The sequence below is a fragment of the Elaeis guineensis genome, chromosome 9 (assembly GCF_000442705.2).
Source record: "Elaeis guineensis isolate ETL-2024a chromosome 9, EG11, whole genome shotgun sequence".
Lineage (NCBI taxonomy): Eukaryota > Viridiplantae > Streptophyta > Magnoliopsida > Arecales > Arecaceae > Elaeis > Elaeis guineensis.
The window spans coordinates 90,305,289-90,327,374 of record NC_026001.2 but is presented as its reverse complement, the minus strand read 5'-3'; the positions used below and the strand labels follow the sequence as shown (position 1 = coordinate 90,327,374).

The 22,086-nt window shown below is 35.4% G+C and overlaps 1 protein-coding gene across 2 annotated transcripts; it reads right to left on the bottom strand.

Moving 5' to 3' along the window:
• Positions 1–896: 896 nt before the first annotated feature.
• LOC105042139 (uncharacterized) lies at positions 897–21,410 on the bottom strand. 2 transcript variants are annotated; one of them, XM_010919245.3, is made up of 14 exons: positions 21,179–21,410; positions 13,891–13,964; positions 13,667–13,747; positions 11,265–11,340; positions 9,841–9,911; positions 9,497–9,598; positions 5,088–5,177; positions 4,925–4,999; positions 4,526–4,558; positions 4,347–4,427; positions 3,847–3,906; positions 3,651–3,746; positions 3,526–3,567; positions 897–1,375 (listed from the first exon to the last, which is right to left on the bottom strand). In XM_010919245.3, the coding sequence occupies exons 1-14, from the start codon at positions 21,393–21,395 to the stop codon at positions 1,181–1,183; spliced, it is 1,293 nt and encodes a 430-aa protein (XP_010917547.2). In that variant the 5' UTR covers positions 21,396–21,410; the 3' UTR covers positions 897–1,180. The 2 variants fall into 2 exon arrangements, with proteins under 2 accessions (XP_010917547.2, XP_010917548.2); XM_010919246.4 differs by lacking the exon at positions 897–1,375 and adding an exon at positions 3,204–3,354.
• Between the last annotated feature and the right edge of the window lie 676 nt (positions 21,411–22,086).

Genomic DNA, 22,086 nt, shown 5'->3' with positions numbered 1-22,086 from the left:
AAAACATTTCTTTAAAAAAAAATCATACTGAAAGATTCAGAATTATAAAACTAGAATATAAAAGATTGCTAAGTCCATGGTGGATATATGAGGCTGATAGATTGAGAAAAATGAAAGTTACTAAAGTATAAAAATTATTAATAAACTACGTAAGTATCACCATCAGAGTGATAAAAGATTATCAAGCATCCTTTTACTTTTAATAGTAGTATTCATAATAGACTAGCATATTTAGAAGTTGGCTTGCTATCACGAAATCCATCCCAAACAACCCTGTTTCTCGGGGACCAGTTTGACGCTCCTCTATTATTTCTTTTACATCTTTTGGAATTTTCAAAGATTGAAGAGGTCCTATGATTGATGCAAAATCATCATTCTACAATAGGGCTAGACACATAAATCTTTAACTTTTAGATTTTCTTAAACTGTCATACTACACCCTTTCTTTCTCGCTATAAGTTGGAAAGCAACAAATAATACACCAATCTATCAGGTTCCCTGCAAGTCCCTCAGGGCATGGAGCCTATTCCGGAAGGCCTTCAATGGTACGAGGCACAATGATATTAGCCTCCTAAGTCAAGTTAGGGGCATGTATCAAAGGACCAATTCAGCTTGGTGCTAAAATCTTGTCATCTTCAATACAATTGTCTCGTAGTTCTTCAAAGCTGTAATTATTTGCATACATCCCGAAGCATTTCAGAACCCACCCACTATACAATGCCATGAACATGAAAGATCAAAAAGATATTGCAACCCAAGCACCTAATGCATGTAGATCTATTAAATAGATCATGTCCTTTTGAGACCGCAAGAAATTTAGCGGCTGCAATAGAAAAAATGCTGAAAGAAAAAAGTTTTTTTACATATATAATTATATTTAATGTCATCTTTCAATAGGAACTAAGCTGCTCACAACCCTCGAAACAGCATGTTTTTTTTTCCCACTTTATAATTCACTTCACAAGTATATCAAGAAATTATATAAATTTATCCATCTTGTTAAAAAATTTAAAAAAAAAAAATCTATATGCCTGCAAAATTTCAAGTGTCCGAATTATCACATGTAGAGAACTATCCTTCTGAAAGCATATGTGGCTGTGAATAAAAGAAAGATGGCTCAATGTTGCAACCTTGAAGGCGGTTGGGAATCATATAGAAGGCCAAAACTGAAATGAAGAGATTAACTAGCAGTGCTGCGGGTTCTTGTAAGAACACTGAAAGACGGCAGCTTCCATCCAGACCTGCTGGAACCCGACGCACTACTGCTTGGTTCCTCAACAGATGGAGTTCCACTAGAAGCCTCAGAAGTAGCTATCTTTATCGAATTTGATTTTGGTATTCCTATTTTAACCGTATTTGAGAACCCCTGCAACTCCTGAAGGAAAAACAAAAAACAAGAGGAAAAAAAAAAAAAAAGATTCCATGTCATGAGCAATATCTAAAATGAAAATGGCTGCTGTATCGACGTTCAGAACGTAGGCTAAGGCTGATGTGGCCTGCCTTTCTAACAGCAGTTCAATCTCTTGATGAGACAGAAATCAGACAAAACAACTAAATTGGAAGGGAAGACATTTTCTGCATCGGAGCAACGAGTATACAGCATTACTTTAATAGTGCCATTATAGATATATATAAGGGCCATGGCATTATCATCCATCATTATACCATCACAAAGAACCACTATTTGGATATTTGAAGAACTAAGAAGGTTTTGTTTTAGTTTTTCTAATTATCATGTCATAATAATCATTAATAGCCATTCCAACAGGAAATAATGGTTGACAATGACTATAACATTTATGAATATTTTATACACATACATAACACTATTTCTTATACAAACCGTAATATTATAAAATATATGATAAAAATATCGTAATATTTGGAAGACACTGATAAGGATATATACCAGCTGTTATAACCATTACAGGATACTGCTATAATGATTTGATGACCATTATCAAAATCCTCGTGTATGAATTACTGAATCTAACATTTGACAGATATCCCTATGTAGATGAAATAAATGCCTAATACTTGATAGTATAGTTTTTGAGATAAATCAGATTCAGATATTCCATTTACATCCGCAAATGAAATGATAATCCATTTAAATGATGGAATTCAGTATCCTGAATTTACAGAATTAGCCGCCTGTCCATTCCCCCCAACTTCTATTAAAATCCTGGCGTATGAATTCTTGAATCTGATATCTAACAGATATCCCTAAATGGATGCAATAAATGGCTATGATTGGATAATAACAGTTTTTGAGCTAATTTAGATATTCCATTAACATCCCCAAATGAAACGATAGTTCATTTGAATGATGAATTTCAGCATCATGAATATACTGGAATTACAGAATTAAAAGCCTATCCAGCCCCTCCAACTTCTCCCTTCCTCTGCATCCTCTTAACACCCATTCCAATTTTGAATATGGTCAGGCCAATCAAGTTTCAGTTTTGGCACTTCTAGAAGTTTTGGTCAAGTGCATTAGCTTTAACCAAACCCTAAAACTTCACTGTGAAGGATATTACATAAATCAATCAACAGGACTTGAATAACCAAACCCTAAAAATTCACTGTGAAGGATATTACATAAATCAATCAACAGGACTTGAACATCAATTGGAAGTTCACTGTTGAAACTGAAGAAAAAGTTTGTACAAATTAGGTCTACAACTTGGCAATATAATAGCATTCTTTGTGCATACTCACAAACCTTATCAATAATAATTTTCTATATTAATATTCCTGTGCAACATGTTGTATATAGTTCCTTTAAAATTATTTCACAACTGCTATGGTGGCATAACTAGCTGAGCCTGAGATGAGAAGATGAAAAGTACCTTAAAATTTAGCTTAATGATATGATTAGGATCTCACAGGATACGATTCTTTTATGTTTGGTTCGTTCAAACTGAAATGTATGCTTTTAAAAAAATTCTTGACAGGAATCGGGATCTGATGAGTTTCATATGAGACCAAAGACATTAATCTTACTAAACAAACATAAGCTTTAACTCTCTTGATCTTCTATTTTCCAGACAAGTATGCTGAGGATGGAGGTTTTAGGATGAAGCACCATGCGATAGTCATCCAATCACAGTACCCAGTCAGAAATCGTGTGGGCCTTCTTCTCAGGCCTGTCATTGCCTTATCATGTAAAGGGTGTCTGCTTCATAAGATAGCAACTAAAATGGGAATAAATGGGTATCATATACTGGCATCAGATAGACATCATGCAGCCCTTCAGTAAGAGAAACCCAGCATGCAGGGGAAAAAGTCTTTCTCGGCCAGACGATAATAAATCCGAATCAACTGCATTATGATTTACAGTTGGAAGAAAAACTGCATAGATTAAATTAAAATAGTTTTATTTTTTATGAATTATATAATTGTAGGTTCTAACTTAAAAGTATTAAGATTTGTTCAATTAAACTTCTAAATGCAGCTTTAAATTTTTTGAGCTCTCACTGAACATGTTTAAAGAGAAATAAAGAGGGTGGAAAACAGGCTAACCTTTAGGCCTGAAGCTGAAACAGCCGTTGATGATCGCAGAATCTGCAAGATATAAAGTTGATTAGGTGGTAAAGAAAGCACTTATAAAAGATCAAAGTTGTTTCCTCAATATGCGAAGTCTGAACCTTGGGAGTCTCGATAGCAGCTGATGGTGATGCTGATGCTGATGGTGATGCCGATGCTGAAGGGGAATCTAGTGTCGTAGGTGGGAGCGAGATATTCTGTTGCATGAAATGAAAATCGACCAACAAGTTTGGGGGAATGATGGATATAAACAATGTCAGATACTAAAGAGAGATAAAAAAAAGGCTTGATTCTTACCCTTGTGACAGGTGTAGTTTGTGGAGGTTCAATAGCAAGCCTAGAACTGGATGGCAAGACCTGAATATAGAAGGTTGATTTAGACTTATTAACTATTGGACATGATGCTTCAAATAAGTACAGAGAAAAAATGCTGTCTGTTTAAGAGGGATTGATGGTGACAAAACTTAGTTAAATACTAATTGTAAAATAGCAGTCAGAATAAGTACACTGAAACAATTTGCCCAATAAAATAACATGCTCTGTCAATAATTTGCTTTTTTCATTTTACATGCCACGATGTAGATTTAGAAGATATTACTTAGTTTAAAATTTTGAGCAGTTGAGTACAAAATAAATCTAGTTAAATGAAACAAACAGCTAGCAATCAAGATAAATGTTAATTTGCAAAGAAAATGTAAACTTAGTGGACGCCAATAATCATATATTACAGTCCATATAGTATAAAGTCCAATATATGCATGAAGAAAACATGGTATGGATGATAAGCATTCACTTGCCTGAGTAGGTTCTGCATCTCTCCTATTCTCCATGCTATCAACGAACATGCACAGGCTATAAAGTCCCCGTGTTGTAATGTCCTAATACAGATTTTTGTGAACATTAACTATGACCACAAAGAAAATAAAAATAGCAGAAAGATAAAATTGGACTTCAGTATAATTTTTTTTAAATATACCTGACTTTCTTCTATTCGACTAATCTTGGTCCCCTGAGGCACAACAAATATGAGAATCAGCAGACATCTTTGCAGAGTTTTTCTTCTCCTATTTCCTTCTTCTAAGAAAAGGATGGTAATTTATCCAGCTTTCATCAATGGAGTGACAAATAAAATAAGAAAATGACTTTGCTGAAATCAATATGTATTACTTTTATTTTTTTTGATGAAAATAATAAGTATTACTTTTATTTTTTTGATGAAAATAATATGTATTACTTTTAATTTAAGAGAGATGCAGGTGTTCATGGGTTTTGTTTCTTTTTCTCTTTTTCTTCTCTATTTCTTTGGAAAGGGGGAGGGGAATTTCAGAAATTAGGAATATAACGTGCAAATAACTTAATAATTCAAATAAATCACCAGAGTCTGGATGAAGCGATGAACAGATTCAACGTCCTGATGGATCCCACTTAGTTCTCCATTTAGTCTTGAAACCTATAAGTTAATTCACAAAAGTCATAATCTGCAAATAATATAAAGCATTAACATGGAAAAGAAGAGTTTAGCAAAGTAGCTATCCCACCTCGCCTTTGGTGGCATTAGTAAGATCCCTACACTCATCTAGGTTAATATCTACACGATCGATCCTTGAAGATAAATGTCGCCTGGCATCCTGCAAATCATAAGAACTTTGATAGTAAATGTATAAGAGAAACAAATACAGGGGTACAACAAACCAGCTAAGAAGGCAACAGATATCATACTCTAATTTGAAAAACTTATGAATCTTAAAAAAATAATTAGATCAGATTCTAGACGTAATACATTATAGAGTCCAATTCTGACTGGCATTTTTCTTTAATATCTGTTCTCCATTTGGGGGTAATTATGGACAGCTCAACCAGTCTCTAGATTGGCTTCTTTGACTTAATAGGCCAAGTTAATATCTATATATGAAAGCTTTGTTTTGATTATCAATCCTTCGGTAACTATAGCATAACCAAGGAGTTAAAGTTCTATTTATGCTGGTTCTAGATCGTACTAGAAATAGATAACATTTTTAGGCTTTTTTCCTGTGGAGGATGGATTTAGAGAAACTTATGAGTTATATCAAACAAACTATTTTCCTTCCTCGTACATTCCATAGTCCTCTTTTATACCCTCCTCTTCTTTCCCTTTTTTTGTTCACTATCTCCCATTCATTAACAGTAAAGTTTAGAGCTCATCATGCCTTACAGGCTCCTACCAGTCTGCATTAAGCTGATTTCAAATATTATCTCATCTTAAAAAAGGAATGATGACAAATGTATGTTAGCGATATCTTGCTTGTCTTGATAAGTGTTAGCAATCAAACAAAACAGACGGAAGTACTAGCAAGCTGGATGTCGTGACTGAAATTACCATGAAGATGACCATCATGATGGAGCATACAGACCGTTAATTGATCAGTTTTCAACAATTCAAACTCAAGTCTGCCTCACCTCAACCACCAACTCTATGGTTGAAAGAGTAGCGCCAACTTGATGCATGTGCCAATGAACAAAATATTTTTTTATGCAAAATTTAGTTGCTTTGACTACAAGATCTGAAGCATCCAAACTCAAGCAGCTTTAAAAACCTAGATCTTGGCCGACCTTGTCTATGGGAATTCAAGCACAGCAATATCAAGAGATTAATCATAGCAGAATGAAATAAGCTTGGATGTGATGATTTTCTTTTCTTTTCCTTTTTCTCCCAATAATATGGAATCTGAATGCTGTCCAAATTGGACCACTATTCTTCACAATTTCTTTCAATTGGAACTAATTGATGGAAGGACAAAAAGTCTAATATGTCCATGTTAAATACAAGGAAATTACATAAATCCAGGGGCATCAACTAATGAAACAAATAGGTCTTCAAGGGTCTTGTCAAAGCATGGGCAAAGATGAACCAAGCTTTTAATCCACAATAAGAAAACCCATGGATCATAGCATGAGAGTTTCTATTATTTCATAATATGACAAATATCAAGTCCGAACATGCACTCATTTTAAATCATATTCAAACTTGACGGATCATTATAGAAAAAATTTTGCACCACTATAGAGAGATTTTACTATGTAGCATTATAAATGATAGAATACATATAGAATACCACAGTAGTTAAAGGAAGCTTGAGAAAATTAATTACTGGTGAGTTTGGAGAGTAGATGATCTTCATGTACTGAAGCATATAAACGAGGGGCTTGCAAAATGTTTCCAATCAATTACTAGTCTTACACCTAGAACCTCAAGATAAGCACTAGAAGTTGACAACTAAATGCTCCAGTCCAAGCACAAATAGGTTAATTTTAAAGTATCTTCTTGTCAAAGAAACAGGCAAATTTCATGACATAATATGCTTAGAATAAAACTTAAAGGCTATGAAAATGGAATATTTATTATCAGAATCTGAAAAGTATAGAATGTGAATCCTTTATTATGAAAAAGAGCTTGCTTGGAGAAAATTTTCAAGGAAAACCATGTTAGAGGAACACTAATTCCAATAAACTTAGAATGCATATCTGGGCCATTACAAATGGTATCAATGCAGACTCAAACCATTTATGTTGACTAGGGGGCACTAAAGCATGGATCCTTTCATAGCTGATCACAAGCTAATCATGTTGATCGTGATTGAATCATTGGACCCTTATCCTAACAAGCTTGGATGAGGAGTGTGTCAGGACCTGTGCAAGCTTGTTTAGTTCTATATTGGTTGTCTACTAGGTAGATCTTGGATATTTACTAGACTCATTCATGGGCTCGGCGACCTGCTCGAGTCCAAAGCCTTTTGGGCAAGCTCAGGCCAAAGGTTTAGGCCCGATGGACTAGGCCCAAAAATTGGGCCTACTTAATGAACGAGTCAAGCTTGAGCTTGAAAAATAACCTAAGCTCGAGTCAGGCTTAACCTTCTTTTTTTGTGCTATTTATTTATGTTTGATGTACTAGTAGACTCAGTTAATGATGGTTGTTGATATGTGAACTTAACGAGATAATAGATATGTTGCAAATTATTGGCAATATTTAATTATTCATATTTAGCTGTTTTTATAATATTTTAATCATTTTTTAGTATTTTTAGTTTTTAAAAAAAAATAAATAAGGGTCATAAAGCCCAAGGCTCAGCCTGAAACTCTAAGCTCAAATAAGAGTCAGGCTCGAGCCAAGAATATCGGCCCGAAGACTAGGCCAAGCCAGGCCTAAGAAAGTTTTGACCTTTGGACAAAGCTTGACCTAACCCAACATATGAATAGGTCTAATACTTACATAATGCCAAGGAACCAAAGTAATACATTTCACCTAGCCTTTTGGATGAGTTTAGTTTCAGAGTACTTGCAATACATGTATTAATGTCACAACATGGATAATCTAGCCTCAATAGAGCTTTTGCATAAATCTATTTGTTTTAGGAAATTTTGCTTTAAAGAGACATAGCAAGCTGGCAAGCCTTAGGAATTTTATTAGTAGTTTTTAATAAAATATATTAGAAGTGAATACATCTCTTTACACAATTTCCTCTCATTTCCTTCTCTCTTTTCTCTCTCACTGCATACCATCTGCCACTTTAGATGTTCCGTGCTCATCCCGCTTTACAAGTAATGACTGTTTGATGGTGTGAATTAAAATTATGCAATTTTGTCAACAAAAGAATACTCTATAAATATGCAGCTCCCCTTAAAGTTGCTGAACAAAGTATTGGTCCCTAGAGAAGCAGTTCTATCAACTAACAAAAAAAAAAAAAAAAGCAATAATAGGCATACTTTGAACAAGAAAGTAATAGAGACTGACTAGGGTAAAGTATTTAGCTCTTCAGGACCTTTTATAATTTAACATTAGTACAAAACTTGAAATCCTAAACATGCTGAATTCAAAGTTTGGACTATAGGGTAGTTATCATAACAAGATATGATAATAAAGATAAGAATCATCTAAATGATTATATCTGTCCAATAAGAAGCCAGATATTTTAACTCTATCGAGGAAAAAGTAGAACTTAGTGCATGTGTTATATCATAAATAAACATTATGCTCAAATCACTAAGAAGAGGAAATGTATGATAAAAAACACAGATCAAGAATTGATGAAAACAAAAGGGATCGAATGATTGGAAGAAAGTCTGCAACAATCCCAATATACTGCCAACACCAAATGATAATCAATATCTAAATGGTCTACTACTATCATATACACATACATGGATTAAAACCACTATCTTAGTCAGTGATGCATTATAGTGCAAGCATCAGGCCGCAGAACAGGATTCTTGCTTGAAGTTGAAAAGCCTAGCTAAATCTGTGCTTTGGAAACCTTAAACACAGTGTGAACCATTAAACAGATATTTAATTGTTGACTAACTTCTAGCAACTGTGCACTATTTGAGCAGGCACTATTCCCACAAAAAATAAAATGCAGGTGATTTTAACATGCTGGTTATTGAAAATGTATTGGAAACAAAATGATAACACATCCTTGAGTGGCTACATTTACGTTGGCAAATGGTGTTGATTTGAGTGAATGACAACACCAACTTGTGATCTGATAATCATCTGTTTTTGCATTCTGACAAAATCAGAAAAATAAGCACATGTATGATTTTCTATGGTCATCCAGCCCAAAAGGTTATACAATTTGCATTAATTAGTTGAAACTGGCAGAATGAGTAGATACATCGACAAGCAAGCAGCATAAACATCCAGTGTACATTTTAATATGAAAAAGTACAGCAAAATGTCCCCTTCATCCAGATTAATAGCATGCAGTTTTATTGGCATGTCATGAAGCAGCACAAAAAGATGATCTTTTTAACTTGATCTTGACATGTCACAGTTGATTCTCTCTTATATGTTGGTCGCAAGACTCCCAAGCTCTAACTTAGATTCAGATCTACTAACAGAGAGAAAAAACAATGCTTGAAAGCATTCTGTTGAGGTAAAAAGAAAACAAAGTGGACTAAGCAGTTAACTTACAGCAATAGATGATGAAACTAGCTCGAGTTTTTTGCCTACTGCAGTACAGGCATCAGATAAACCACGTCGTGTCACAAACATCATATCAGAAAGCTTCCAGCCCTGTCAAATGCAAAAAGTAGCCTCTGATTAGATCTCAATAGATCTGAAGCCAACTAAAAGAGCAACTGCTTGAGAATGTTCACATGGGCATAAAATCTAAGCAGTAGACAAAAATATGAGGCTATTAATTTCGCTTCAACTGTTCATGAGAACCCAAGGCACCTTGCTGTTGTCTCAATATTTCTGACATAGAGAAACAGGCCAGCCATCACGTATAAATGAAAGAGGTAAGTGTTAATTACCTTCCACCAGACATACCCATAACCAACAACTCCTATAACAATTACAGCTGTTACACCATAAGTACCAGAACCTGCAAATGAAATGTGAAGGAAAAGATGTGATGATGCCATTACCTAAAAAACACTAGGCAAGTTTAAGATAGCTTATTATGTTGGAAGAAAGAAAAGTTTCATCTGTTGCATCGGAAAGAAACATCCTCAGACATGATGGTCAAACGACTTCAATAAAAAAAAAAAAAAGCGTTGGATAAAAAGGTCCTGACAATCAATTAAGTGCTAAAAAATTTTTTGCTCTGTTTTTTTATACATTTAAGCACACAAATTATTGAATCTACAGCATTTTTCAGCCATAAATTTGCACTTGCCTTGTTATCTTGCTAACATCATTTAATTTCATAGTTTCCGCATTTATTATATCAAATAAATTTAAGAATATGCTTTAAGGAGTTACTTATCTAAAAGTAAAGCATCATAAAAAGCAAACTAGAGAGAAAAAAAAACCAGCACCAAATTGGTGTTGGGGCCAGTTCTAGCACCATAAACGAAATCATGGACTCCTCAGTTAATAACCCTCAGCAAACATTTTTTTTTCCAAAAAAATAAAAAATAAAAAGCCAAACAAAAACACAAGCATCAAAAACAAATTGAAAAATAAACCAAAAAGGAAAAGATTGAGGACCTGGTATGGTACTAGGATAACATAACATATTGTGTGCCAGTATGTGGATGTTCAATACCCTATCAACCCAGTCCCCAATAGATGCAGGCACCAGGACATGATTTAACCTTGTTCAAAAATTTGATACACAGTCATTTTGAGAGATAGCTATGTCTTGTTTATCTCCCATAAAAGTAAGAAATGAATTATGTGAGGACATATTTAATTAAAGATGTGGTAACTTTTACTGGTGTAGATATGTGGAGACTAACACATGAATGTTTGAGAGTTTTGATCTAGGGTAGAAAGATGATGCAAAAGTAGAACAAATTTCCGGTTCTTTTCTATCAAAGATATTGTCTCAAAAGAACCACTTCTTGGTAATTAGGTGACAGCGTGGCATTCAGGAAAAGTCAAGAAAACAGCAGGTTCCCCTATTAGAAAACTTATTGATAATTTGAACACGCAAATTTCTTCTGTTAAAGATCAGAAGTAACTTAAATAATGAGTAAATATAACAACTAGGAATGTTGTTCTCTTGCAGCAACAACTAATCTAACAAATAACAGGAGTGCACAATATTGTTTTTTCTTTACTAATCTTGAAATGACTCAGTAAGATGCCAAAGAATGTCATGCTCATATATATCTTAATATCCAACACTCATATTAGCATCAACTCTGAATCTTGCAAACAAAATACAGATTAATTACATATCAACAAGCAACATCTAAAAAAGAGGGAGGTGTTTATCCCAATCTCTAACCTGCACTTGTACCAGTTACAATTGTAACTGATCTGGATGAGGCCAAAACTTGCAGCTCCTGTCTTAGATTATTAACCTGAAAAAGCACAAGATGACATCAACATAAAATTAGTTTCCCTCTAAAAGGTTTAGATAACTGAAAGATTAACAACAGAAGTATATTACACAGAATGAACAGATATCTTGATCAACATATCACACAAAATGTTCTAGAGGGATTGCCACATTTAATTAATTGCTTAATCCCAGAGTTGACAAAGAGTGGGAAGTGTTGTTTTAAAAGAAGTCTGCAAATGTGTGCGCCAAGGGACCACATGGTGCATATGCAGTATATGGGCTGCATACGCAGGTGCATATATAATTATTATTCTTTAAGTATTTAAAAATAAAAATAATATATTGAATACAATAGTAATGATAATGCAAGTAATTTTCTTAATGATAGCAATATTAATAACAACATAACTAACAACTAGTTCTTATTACTAGGTACGCAATGCCTTCTTTTTGGAGATTAAGAGGGGTTAAACCAAGGTTTAACGGACCGGTAATAAGGGTCGTACCAGCTGGCAACAGGTCTAGTATTCGTACGATAGCTGTATGCACTGTACCAATACTACATGGATCAAACCTAGGAGAGGGAGGAGGAAAGGGAGGAAGAGTGAGAAGAGAAAGGAGGGGGGCATGGAGGTGGGGAGAGGAAGAGGCAATGGAAGGAAGGGAGAGAAAACCCTAAGCCTAATCCTAGGAGGAGAACCAGGGGTGGGGAAAGAAGATGAAGGGGAGAAAGAGGGAACGGGAGAAGGGAAAAGAGGAGGGGGAGGGAGAAAGAGAGGCATATCGGGCATCAGTGGCGATCAAGGAAGTTGGAGTTAGTATCAGCATCAATTGAGGGCATCAATATCGGTGTTGGTGTCAATCGATCATGGTGGCATCAACATTGGGTATCGATGGAGCTTTCAGCATCAAATATCGGTGGAGGTTCAAAACTTTGATCATGGGGGGAGGGGGGGAAGAGGATGATGGATTTGGAGGCTTGGGGGTTTTTAAGGCCCGAACCATCCTAGTTCTTGCCTATTTTGATTCGACATGGCCCAAACCGCCCAGTTTAGGATAGTTCAGTGAAACCTATGCTAAAACTTCCCTGTTTTCCACCTTATACCCACTCCACTCCCCGAGGATTGATTGCAACAAAGTCGAACCCCCACCCCATTGCCCAAAGTGGCAAGGGGTGATACCACAAGTGTTGGGCAAGACCTGATACCAATACCTAATTGCAATAACTGTAACATAATTGATATTTTAACACTATTGTAACCATATCAGGCCCCTTGAAACCCACATCAAACCTAACCATCAACTTCAACCCACTTCATCAGTAGGTCTAAATGAGAGTTGATTGTATATGCGGCTCCGACATGCTTAGACTATCCAATATTTCATGATACCATCACCTTAAATTTAGTCCCTCTAAAAAATTTATATAGGTGAATGATTAGCTATGGAAGGGTTTAAATCCTAGTATCAAGGCCCATCTTGACTTGGATAGCTCAATACGATAGTAGAATAGACTGAAATGATCATTCATAACAAGTATGGACAAAAAAGTTAAAAACAAGATTATTTCCTAAGACATTAGGTTGTCCCAAGTGTCAGGACACAATTGTCTCAAGCATTGAAACACAATCGTCCCGACCAATCGGTACCAAAAAAGATAGTCAGAAAATCCCAATACATAAGAGAACTAATGTCCCAATAGCATCTAAGGACCCAATCTCTCATCGATCCAATCGACACTACCGAAACAAAAGGGGCATCACGATTGTAATGTTTGACAAAGACGTATATTTTAGAATATGGATGGGCATTTTGATCAACATATGATATCAAATCATGTAATGAAGTTTTTAAATCAATTAATTGCCAAATGATAGGGGTGGCAAAGTGAAGGATAGGTGTAGATTATCATTCCTTGCAATTTTTTGTCAAAAAAAAAAATCAAGTCCAATATTTTCAAAAAAATCAAATCACAGTATTGAATTTGTTATTCTAAAGCAGTGTGCATGTTGCCACATTAAACAAGGAGATGATGATTTGATAGCTTGGTATCTTCCAAGTAAACATAACAAAAACCATAGGGAAATCATGCATCATCTTTCCATAATTTGCAATAGACGTTCCATTGGTAACTTCTGACATACATGTTGTTATTGTCCTAGCTACATTGCACCACACAAACATAAATACCAAATAATAAAAGATGACTGACCAAGAATTGCACTAATCTTTCCACTCTGATGAAACATACCATAATGACTAAACAACCATGCAGCACAAAATTTTATAAGGCCCCAAATTGCTGGCAAAGGATTACCAGATGACAGAAAGGCTGATATCCAAACCTGAGCTAATAGAGAATCGGTTTGTGGTTTTCCACTAGATCGAGAGCTATCTTTATCTTGTTGAAGGTGCTTTGTGACGATCTGCAGTACAGGTAAGTCAATAATAAGAATAGTGCATAGTTTGAATTGAACTTTTATATCATGATTTAGACAACGTAATGGAAGAGATTCACCAGTTTTGCTTATCCCTATCAAACAATATAAATTGATTGTAGACAATATACCTTCAGAGCACCAGAAAATATGTCCGTTATATCAGATAAGCGCCCTTCCTTTGAGAGAGCGGACCCAACTAAACCTGAAATACAATCACCAGTAAATCAATATTAGACAGCTGTACAATTCAAAAGCCAAAAATTCTTTCTTTTAGAGATTATCCTTTGACATTTCCTTTTCTACTTTCAACAACAATGACAACAAAAAGGAATATATCAATTTGATGGTAAATGCAGAACAGAACAATCTCTCAGCTAATCTTCCCAGATGGTAAAAGATTAATTAGTATGCTTGCCTCACTTCATGATGAAATATGAAGGCCCGAAAATATTGCAGCTCAGGGCAGATTCAGATATCTTAATATGATCTATTATGTAAGAACATAAACTAGCAATTTTCCATTTCCTTGTACATTCATCCATACTCAATTTAGAGCTTATGAAAATCCTCTGGAATCAGAAGGTAAGCTCCGAATTTAACCTTGGTTACATCAATGCGGCATCGGATATGAAACATCCATGTGTTCAGTTTTCTTCACTTATAACCACAAGGAAAAGTTTAGGTTCTCATACTGACAATTCAAAGTTTCAAAGACTTGAGCAGCATGAGAAAGGAACGGCTGACACATCAAAGGACTTTGGCCACCATCTTTTAAAGCATTGTAGCACATACAATCATAAGCATAAACTGACAGTCAATAAGAGAAGATCTACAAGGATTTAGGATAGGACAGGTACAAAGGGTTGCTGCAAATTTGGATTAGACCTGAGTTTCAATAAATTTCAATGATGAACAATCGAATTTCAATGCAAAATTTATATTAAATGCTAAGACGAATCCAACTAATATGAATTTAGGGCCCAAATAAGGAAATGAAGAGAACTTGAATGTGCTTAGGGATAGATTGAACACCTTGCTGTCCACCAGAAATCAGATCTGGGCTCCTTATCAATTAGCTAGCATGGTAAGCTGTGTGGAGGAAAAAGAATCCAACATAAGGATTTGGGTTTTAGGGTCCAAGTGATGTGGACTATGATCTATTTGAGAGGGGCTGGTAGACGGCTAATAAGTGCAGCAGGTTGGTTGTTTAGGTATCAAGGAGGCAATATAGGGTCAATAGAAAACAAGAAAACATAGAAATAATATGAAAAAAAGAAAAAAGGAGGACAAATAACTGAACGAATGCACCAATTATAGTGAAAAGGACAAAGAGATAGAAGATGATATTGGACTCACTCCAGGACCTAGGAATCTCACCTAGGTGCTGGTCTCAAACTGGATCCATTGTGGAATCACCCACGTGAGAAGAAACACCAAAGAAGCATTCTTTTATTTATATTCTGCAATAAACCTGAATACAAAACCAACTTCGTATTTAAAGAATAAAAGACCCAAACAGAACTTTCAAGATCCCTATAGTGCCATTCATAATGGGCCAGTTACTGTTCACAGTTACCATAGTGTGAATAATACTGTGAACAGCAATCACTACAGTAATTGAGCCTGTTAAGACATCAAATAAAATCTAAGATATTTTAATCTCAGACTATGATTACAAATAGACCCACTGAAACTTAAAGTAACAAGGAAACAAGCAGAGAATATAGAAAATCAATAACTAAAATAAGATCTAATGGAATTTCTAAGCCATAGCACTAGGATGCATTATGGGATGAACTTGGATCTCCACCACAAGCCTTACCAAATTTAGATTATATGTCATATCAAGCTTCACAAGTTCTTTTCTCTAACAACCTTTATCTATGTTATAAAAGATTTCTCCTAGTTTATCAAACTAATGACATAACAAGCCCCTTTCTTGCAGAGTATTTACCATAACTATTATTTTTTGCTGTACATTGTCATACAATGTTTTATGATTTTCCAATACATATCCAATGCGATTCTCCCATGGCCCTCATTTGAGGCATGGAAAACCAGATTAGAAAACATTTTCATAAAGATGGAATTTCATTTACACAAACCAGACATGCAACCTCATCAAGTGCACTCCACAATTAGCAATGTGCCAGATTTGTCCAAGCAAAATGCTACAAAACCAAACTTCATCATTAACAATTTGCCAGATACATCATCAAGGAAAATGGCATAAAATCCGATCTATCGTGACAATAAAGTCCCAGCCTTGAATTAGTTTTTTTTTTTTTTTTAAATAACACCAACCTAATGTATTTCCTTAGAGTGAATCATGTAAAGCTATTCCACTGAATATGAAGACCCTGAAACGGACAACATGCTTAGCAGTCATATTAAGCATACAATTAAAATCCTAAGGCTCTTAAACCTTGTCATTATGTGGGTGCTAATCCAATATGGTCTAATCAAGGACATATTGTTCATGAGCAAATCCATGAATTGAATGTTTCCACTAAAGATGAAGTTCATGTTATTGTTTCTAAACACACAGAAATACAAGCCCATAACAAATTCCTTTTTTCAGTTGGCTAGCTAGTTCTGCAAGTTTTTTGACTGTTCTTCCTTTTTTAATTTGTTTCAATCTGCACCCAACACTTCAAGCAAATGCCTTGGAAAGACCAGGTCACATTGATTAAGCAAAAGAATAATGCAGAATGAGGGCTTACGCAAGACACAGGTTAAATGACAACAATTATAAAGACCGGAACAAGACAAGCCTGCAAGCAACAAGCAGTCATTTCATCACAAACTTTCAAAAGAATTACCAAAAGAGTACATAGACCAAGTCTTTAATAACAGATTGACCTATTCAGTAACACTGTGGTGCTTGCATTATCCTTTACAATGAAAATCTTAAGCCCAAGCTATGGGAACCAACAGGATGTAGCACAAACAACGTATTCACTTGGACATCCTAACTGAAAGTGCTTGATTATAGTCCTAAAAAATGTCAGATGGTAATAATGGGATGTTAACTTCATTTTAACTAAGGGAAATGGATCACTTTGCTAGAGGTCGACTCACATGGAAGGTGATGCACCATAATATGAATAACATTGGGGAAATAAAATAGCCAATAAGAAATGGAAAGAGGGCTGATGCATTATATTAGTAAAAGCACTATCTATCCAGCATCTTAGAACAGGAAGAACAAATTTAGTGCCATAGCACAAATTAGAAATGCTTCATTGCAAAATAGGCTGGTCATAAACGGACAAAAGTAAAATAATGTTTGATATTTCACCCGAAACTAATGTGAAACAAAAAATAGATAATTCATTGCTACAGAGATGAACAAGGCATCAAAATTCACCCCCAAGAAAGGAAGAAAAGGGCATCCAAGAACCCTGAATGAGTTTTTAAACAACTTTATTTCAATATCAATGTGATAAGATGAGAAAGAAAGCGAAAAAGATATTTCCTAGTCTTCATTTAGGGAAAAAAAATAGAATGGCAGTCCCTCTTAAAAGAGGCAAGAAGGCACGGGACAACACTATGGGAGTTGGAGAAGAACTAGAACTTGAAAGATAGAAGACAAAGGCAAAAAAGGAAAGGTGGGGGAAAGAGAGAATCATCTGTTGTGACTTACACCATCCATTTCCTTGCCATGATCTACAATAAGTATATATGAAGAAAGCCAAAAAAACTCAGCATTTGAAACATCTCATTCTTAATGAAAGTAATTGCTTTCTACTAAAAACGATACTCTAATGACTCTTTAATGGGCATGACCTTGGAAACTAAACATGTTGGAGTTGATCCAATTAACCTCCATGACCCTCTTAAATATCAGTTAATAGCATAAAAGAAAATAAGACAAGGACTGGAGTGCAGAAGCCAATGAGTTACTGCACATGCCTAATGGCATGCACCTCATGCCATGCCAAAATAAAATACAAATAACATAAATTCTTAAAAATATTTTAAAGATAAAGCAATGTCATGCCAACTACATATGCCTTGCTATACCATCTTGACACCCGTATCACACAATGCCAAAATAAAAATTACTTAATACCTCTCTTTTTGTTAAAACTTAAAAAAAAAAAAAGAACTAATAGGTTTTGCATCAACTCATACCAAGTGTTGGTATTAACTGAAATCAGACACATCCATCAGCACAAGCTGCACTTGTAACCTTGCATTAAGATGTTCTACATGGTAATTATTCATGACTCAAAAAATTCCACCGCTTTGATTTTATGATCATACTAGTGCATACTATGACCAAGGATTTAGGTTCCAATTTTTGCCAACCATGTCATGCCATCCTAGGCTGATGCTGATCCTGGGCACTTATGTATCCTGAGATACTCTACTATTGTAGGGTATTGACCCATGTCAGTCCATATTGATTTGGCATGAATAGATACTCCAAGGAAAAAATCTTTTCACCATTTTCTTGAGAGGTTTCAGCATGGTAGTACCCATGTCCACCATGCCCACCAACATTAGCGCTTGATCCTTGGCCACAAAATTACACCAAAGATGCCAAAACCCCAATATTTCAGATTCAAGCTAATCCAATACTAGGGTCAGTTTTAGAAATACAACCAAAACAACTTATAAGGTCAAAAAATATACTAGTTTTCTGCCATTTCTTGATTTCACTTGAAGAAATAAGTAATATTCTAGACCAACCATAGATTTTATGATTTTTTACAAATTTTTTTAAAAAAAATGCAACACTAGGCGGCAAAAAGATTCAAAGTTCTTCTGGACAAAAGGTTTAGTTATCCTAGAGTTCAAACTATATATAAAATTTTGATTGTCCTGATTCCAGTCATCATACAGAAAGATAATATTCTACACACGAATTTTTTTCCTAAAATTCAATTTTTTTTAATGTAGTTTGAAATCACCGACAAAATTTGCTCAAAGGTCCAAACAATGTAATATAATTTAAGAACAATGGCTAATTTATTTTCCAGACATTCTATTTTGTTTTTTATGCCTGAAATTGCCAAAATTATTGCCAAAACTATTGAAACTGAAATTTGTTGTTCCAGATGAAAACAGAATTGAAAGTCTTGAACTTTGAGTAAATGTCACTATGAGTTTGTAAAGGTTAACTAGAAATATGATATGAAGATAGCATCCCTATAGGCTAAAATGGTTCAATAATACATGTGAAGTTGCTTGGTTATGTTGACAACCTCCTCTTGTTGCGTCAGTTTCTGAAATTTGAATTGGTGTCATTACTCAAAGACAGTGGGCCAAAGCACTTCCACTGACATGGTTTCAAGTTCCAATTCAACCTATGCAATGATATTTTAATAAAACATTTTAGATGCATACATTGTTATTCACTAATATATGAAACCTTTATGAATTATATGACAGCAAATTCAACTTTTCTTCCATAGGTACTCATGTTAATAGAAAAGGCCTTCTAGGTTCACAGTCAATCCGGAAATATTTTTAGTACATCTTTCTATGGAATCCACATAAATCAACTTTGACCCTTTATTCACATGTAGATATAATTTTATTGTATACTAACAATGTTGCGTGGATGAAACGTTCATAATGTTGTTTCAGTGTTCCCAGCAAATTACAGTTGTGCCTTCACACATGCTTGGTTGAAGTTATGGTACTTATCTAGTCAAGCCTAACAAGATGGCAGATGCTCTGAACAAATCCATGATTGGATAGGAAAATTTTGAGGAACACTCTATCCTTTTAAGGAGGGAGTCACATCCAATCCCAGATTAAGTAGGCTCTTCTTCCTTCTAGTAACTACTCATTTTCCTAGTTGGTGTCTCCTGACAAATGTGATAAAAAATGATCATCAAACCGAATTTAACCCATTAAGTTTCTCCTAATCTTTGTCTGTAGCTGACTATTCTTCACTCACTATTTTCTTCAATATGTTGAAATACTAGTGTTCATCCCCTATTCAGCAATTTGTCTTCCAATCTTTAAAATTTTGATATGCAATTGCAAGACAGCAAATCCAAATTCCCATTATGTATATTACCATATCATTTGATACCTTCAAATACTATGAACCATAACATTCTTGATCCAAAATTAAATTTTAAAAAAATATATAAATTGTTATATGAAAGTTGAACTCATAGGTGAAACGATAGAGCATCTTGGCACAAAATGAATATTTAGAATTTTCTCCATAGCCTTCTCACGTAACAAAAGTCCACAAGGACACCATATGATTCTTTCAGATGAGTATAAATTGATCTTGTGAGATTGACTTTGGAGCTGATCAACAAAGCTTAAGAAACAGCTAACTGAAACATCCATGACAAGCCTAAAGGCGAATTGGGAGTCTTCCAAATAAATCAGCTCATCACCAATATTCCCCCATTTTTTCCATGCAAGACAAAGAAATCTTGACTTCATTGTCCAACGATTATCCCAAAGTCCACAATGCAGACAAATCCTGGTTCACCTTTTAATCACAGTTATATTTCTAACATTCACAAGTGTCCTGCTACTACTAAAGGCATGCAGATTAGTCAATACCAACCATCAGAAAATCCCCACTATCTCTATGCTATATATTGACGATTATCTTAGAAGCCAATGAAATAGGCTTCTGATTCAAATCTTTCAAGTCAAAAGCTCCTACTTACAAAATATAGCAAATCCTCTCAGAGAGCCTTTTATCTTAATAATCTTCTAAATTTCCCAGAACATTTTCTTAGGATCCCCTAAACTGTGGAAAGAAGAAGATTTGGAAGAAATCCGGTCTCATGAGACTCCTCCCCATAAATATTAAACACCACTTAACCTCCCAGACCTCAAAATCCTATCAATCCCTCTCCCTCAATCCACATGCACTCCCTCAAATTCCAAACTTCCAAGCTCCAGTCTTCAACCCAGACCAGAGAGGCATACTTGAAACTGAACAACATCCCTAAGATTTAAGTGAAAACTGAAAATCAAATTACTTCGATGACAAAAGGCACCGTCATGCCCTATCAAATTCTTCCACGTAAATTCCCAATATTTATCTCATTGAGTAGCATAAAAGGTTTATTAGAGAAAAGAAACAAAAATTCTACACTAAATCACTCTATATGATGACCAAAATACTCAGTTTCACTAATTAACTTGCTTCCCACGACTCAAAATTTACAATATTTCAACGCCAAACCAGTGCCACCGAATTAATCTAAGTTAATAAGACCTCAAAATCCAACTCACGGAGTAAAATTGCACCAGATAACAAGGTTCAGAATTAGTTCGCAAAAATAAATATAGATCAATTTCCACTCTTGAGGGGAAAAAAAATCAAAGAAACCAAATAACCAAACCAGAACTGAAACCTTGGAAGAAAATACTGGAAACAGCCCAAGATTCTTCGGAGAGGAAGGGTGGGGGAGAGAGACGTACCCGCTCCAATGACGATGGCGAGCTTCCCAAGAGACATGACCGATCGGAAAACCCTACAAAACAACGAAGAAACCCTCCAACATCGCCTGCTTCGATCCCCAATCGAAGAATCGAGTCGCGGGTACAGCTCGGGGACTAGGGTTTTTCTACTCCATCTCTCTTGGGTTAAAACAGCCCCCTGCGACGCCGTAAGGAAGCCAAACCTGGAGCTTCCCATAAACACCCCAATTTGCTCCGAGAATCACGGAACAGCCCCTGGCCTAATTCGCGTCGGAGCCCAACAATCGTCGAGCGGTAATCTCAGCCGTTAGATTATTCCTCTCATCCAGATATGGAACGGTCAGTAGTGCCCCAATCCGCCATCAGATGTAACGCCTAAAAATTAAAATGCTGAAGGCAAAATTATTGTACCAAAATCGTTCATGCCACATGGCATGAACCTATTGGTCAAAATTAGTGACCTGTGGTTCTAGTATCCAATTAACTGTTGAAACGTGGTAGTGGAACATTGTTTTCTTCGTGTTGGGCTCCAATGAATTTAGCAGGAGTTTACACGAAGTCCCTAAATAATTATTTCGCGCGTCGCCAACATGTTAACCAGCGCATAAAAGTTTTACGCGAATTAATATGAGTCGTCGGCTTTTCTCATCGAATACATCCTATCCGTTTAAAAGCAGGGCGTCAACTTTTGCGTATCTTACGACACGCTTGCTGATTCGCTTCGCAAATAAATCTGTATGCGGGTATCCTGAATATGGAGTCAAGGTACACGACGGAATCCTGTATCGGGATCGGACGAATAGGAAGCCTGGACATTGAGAGATTTTGCTTGGCCCACGATTTCTCTGGTTTTTGTGGAGATATTAAAAAGGGCGTGGCCATTTCTGGAGCTTTCCCTCAATATAGAC

Excerpts from the sequence above, each read along its gene's own strand:
- LOC105042139 (XM_010919245.3), bottom strand. The coding sequence starts at position 21,395 with ATGGGAAGCTCCAGGTTTGGCTTCCTTACGGCGTCGCAGGGGGCTGTT. Across the intron at positions 5,000-5,087 it reads CTAATGCCACCAAAGGCGAG|GTTTCAAGACTAAATGGAGA; the intron begins GTGGGATAGCTA and ends ATTAACTTATAG. Across the intron at positions 3,907-4,346 it reads GAGATGCAGAACCTACTCAG|GTCTTGCCATCCAGTTCTAG; the intron begins GCAAGTGAATGC and ends TTCTATATTCAG.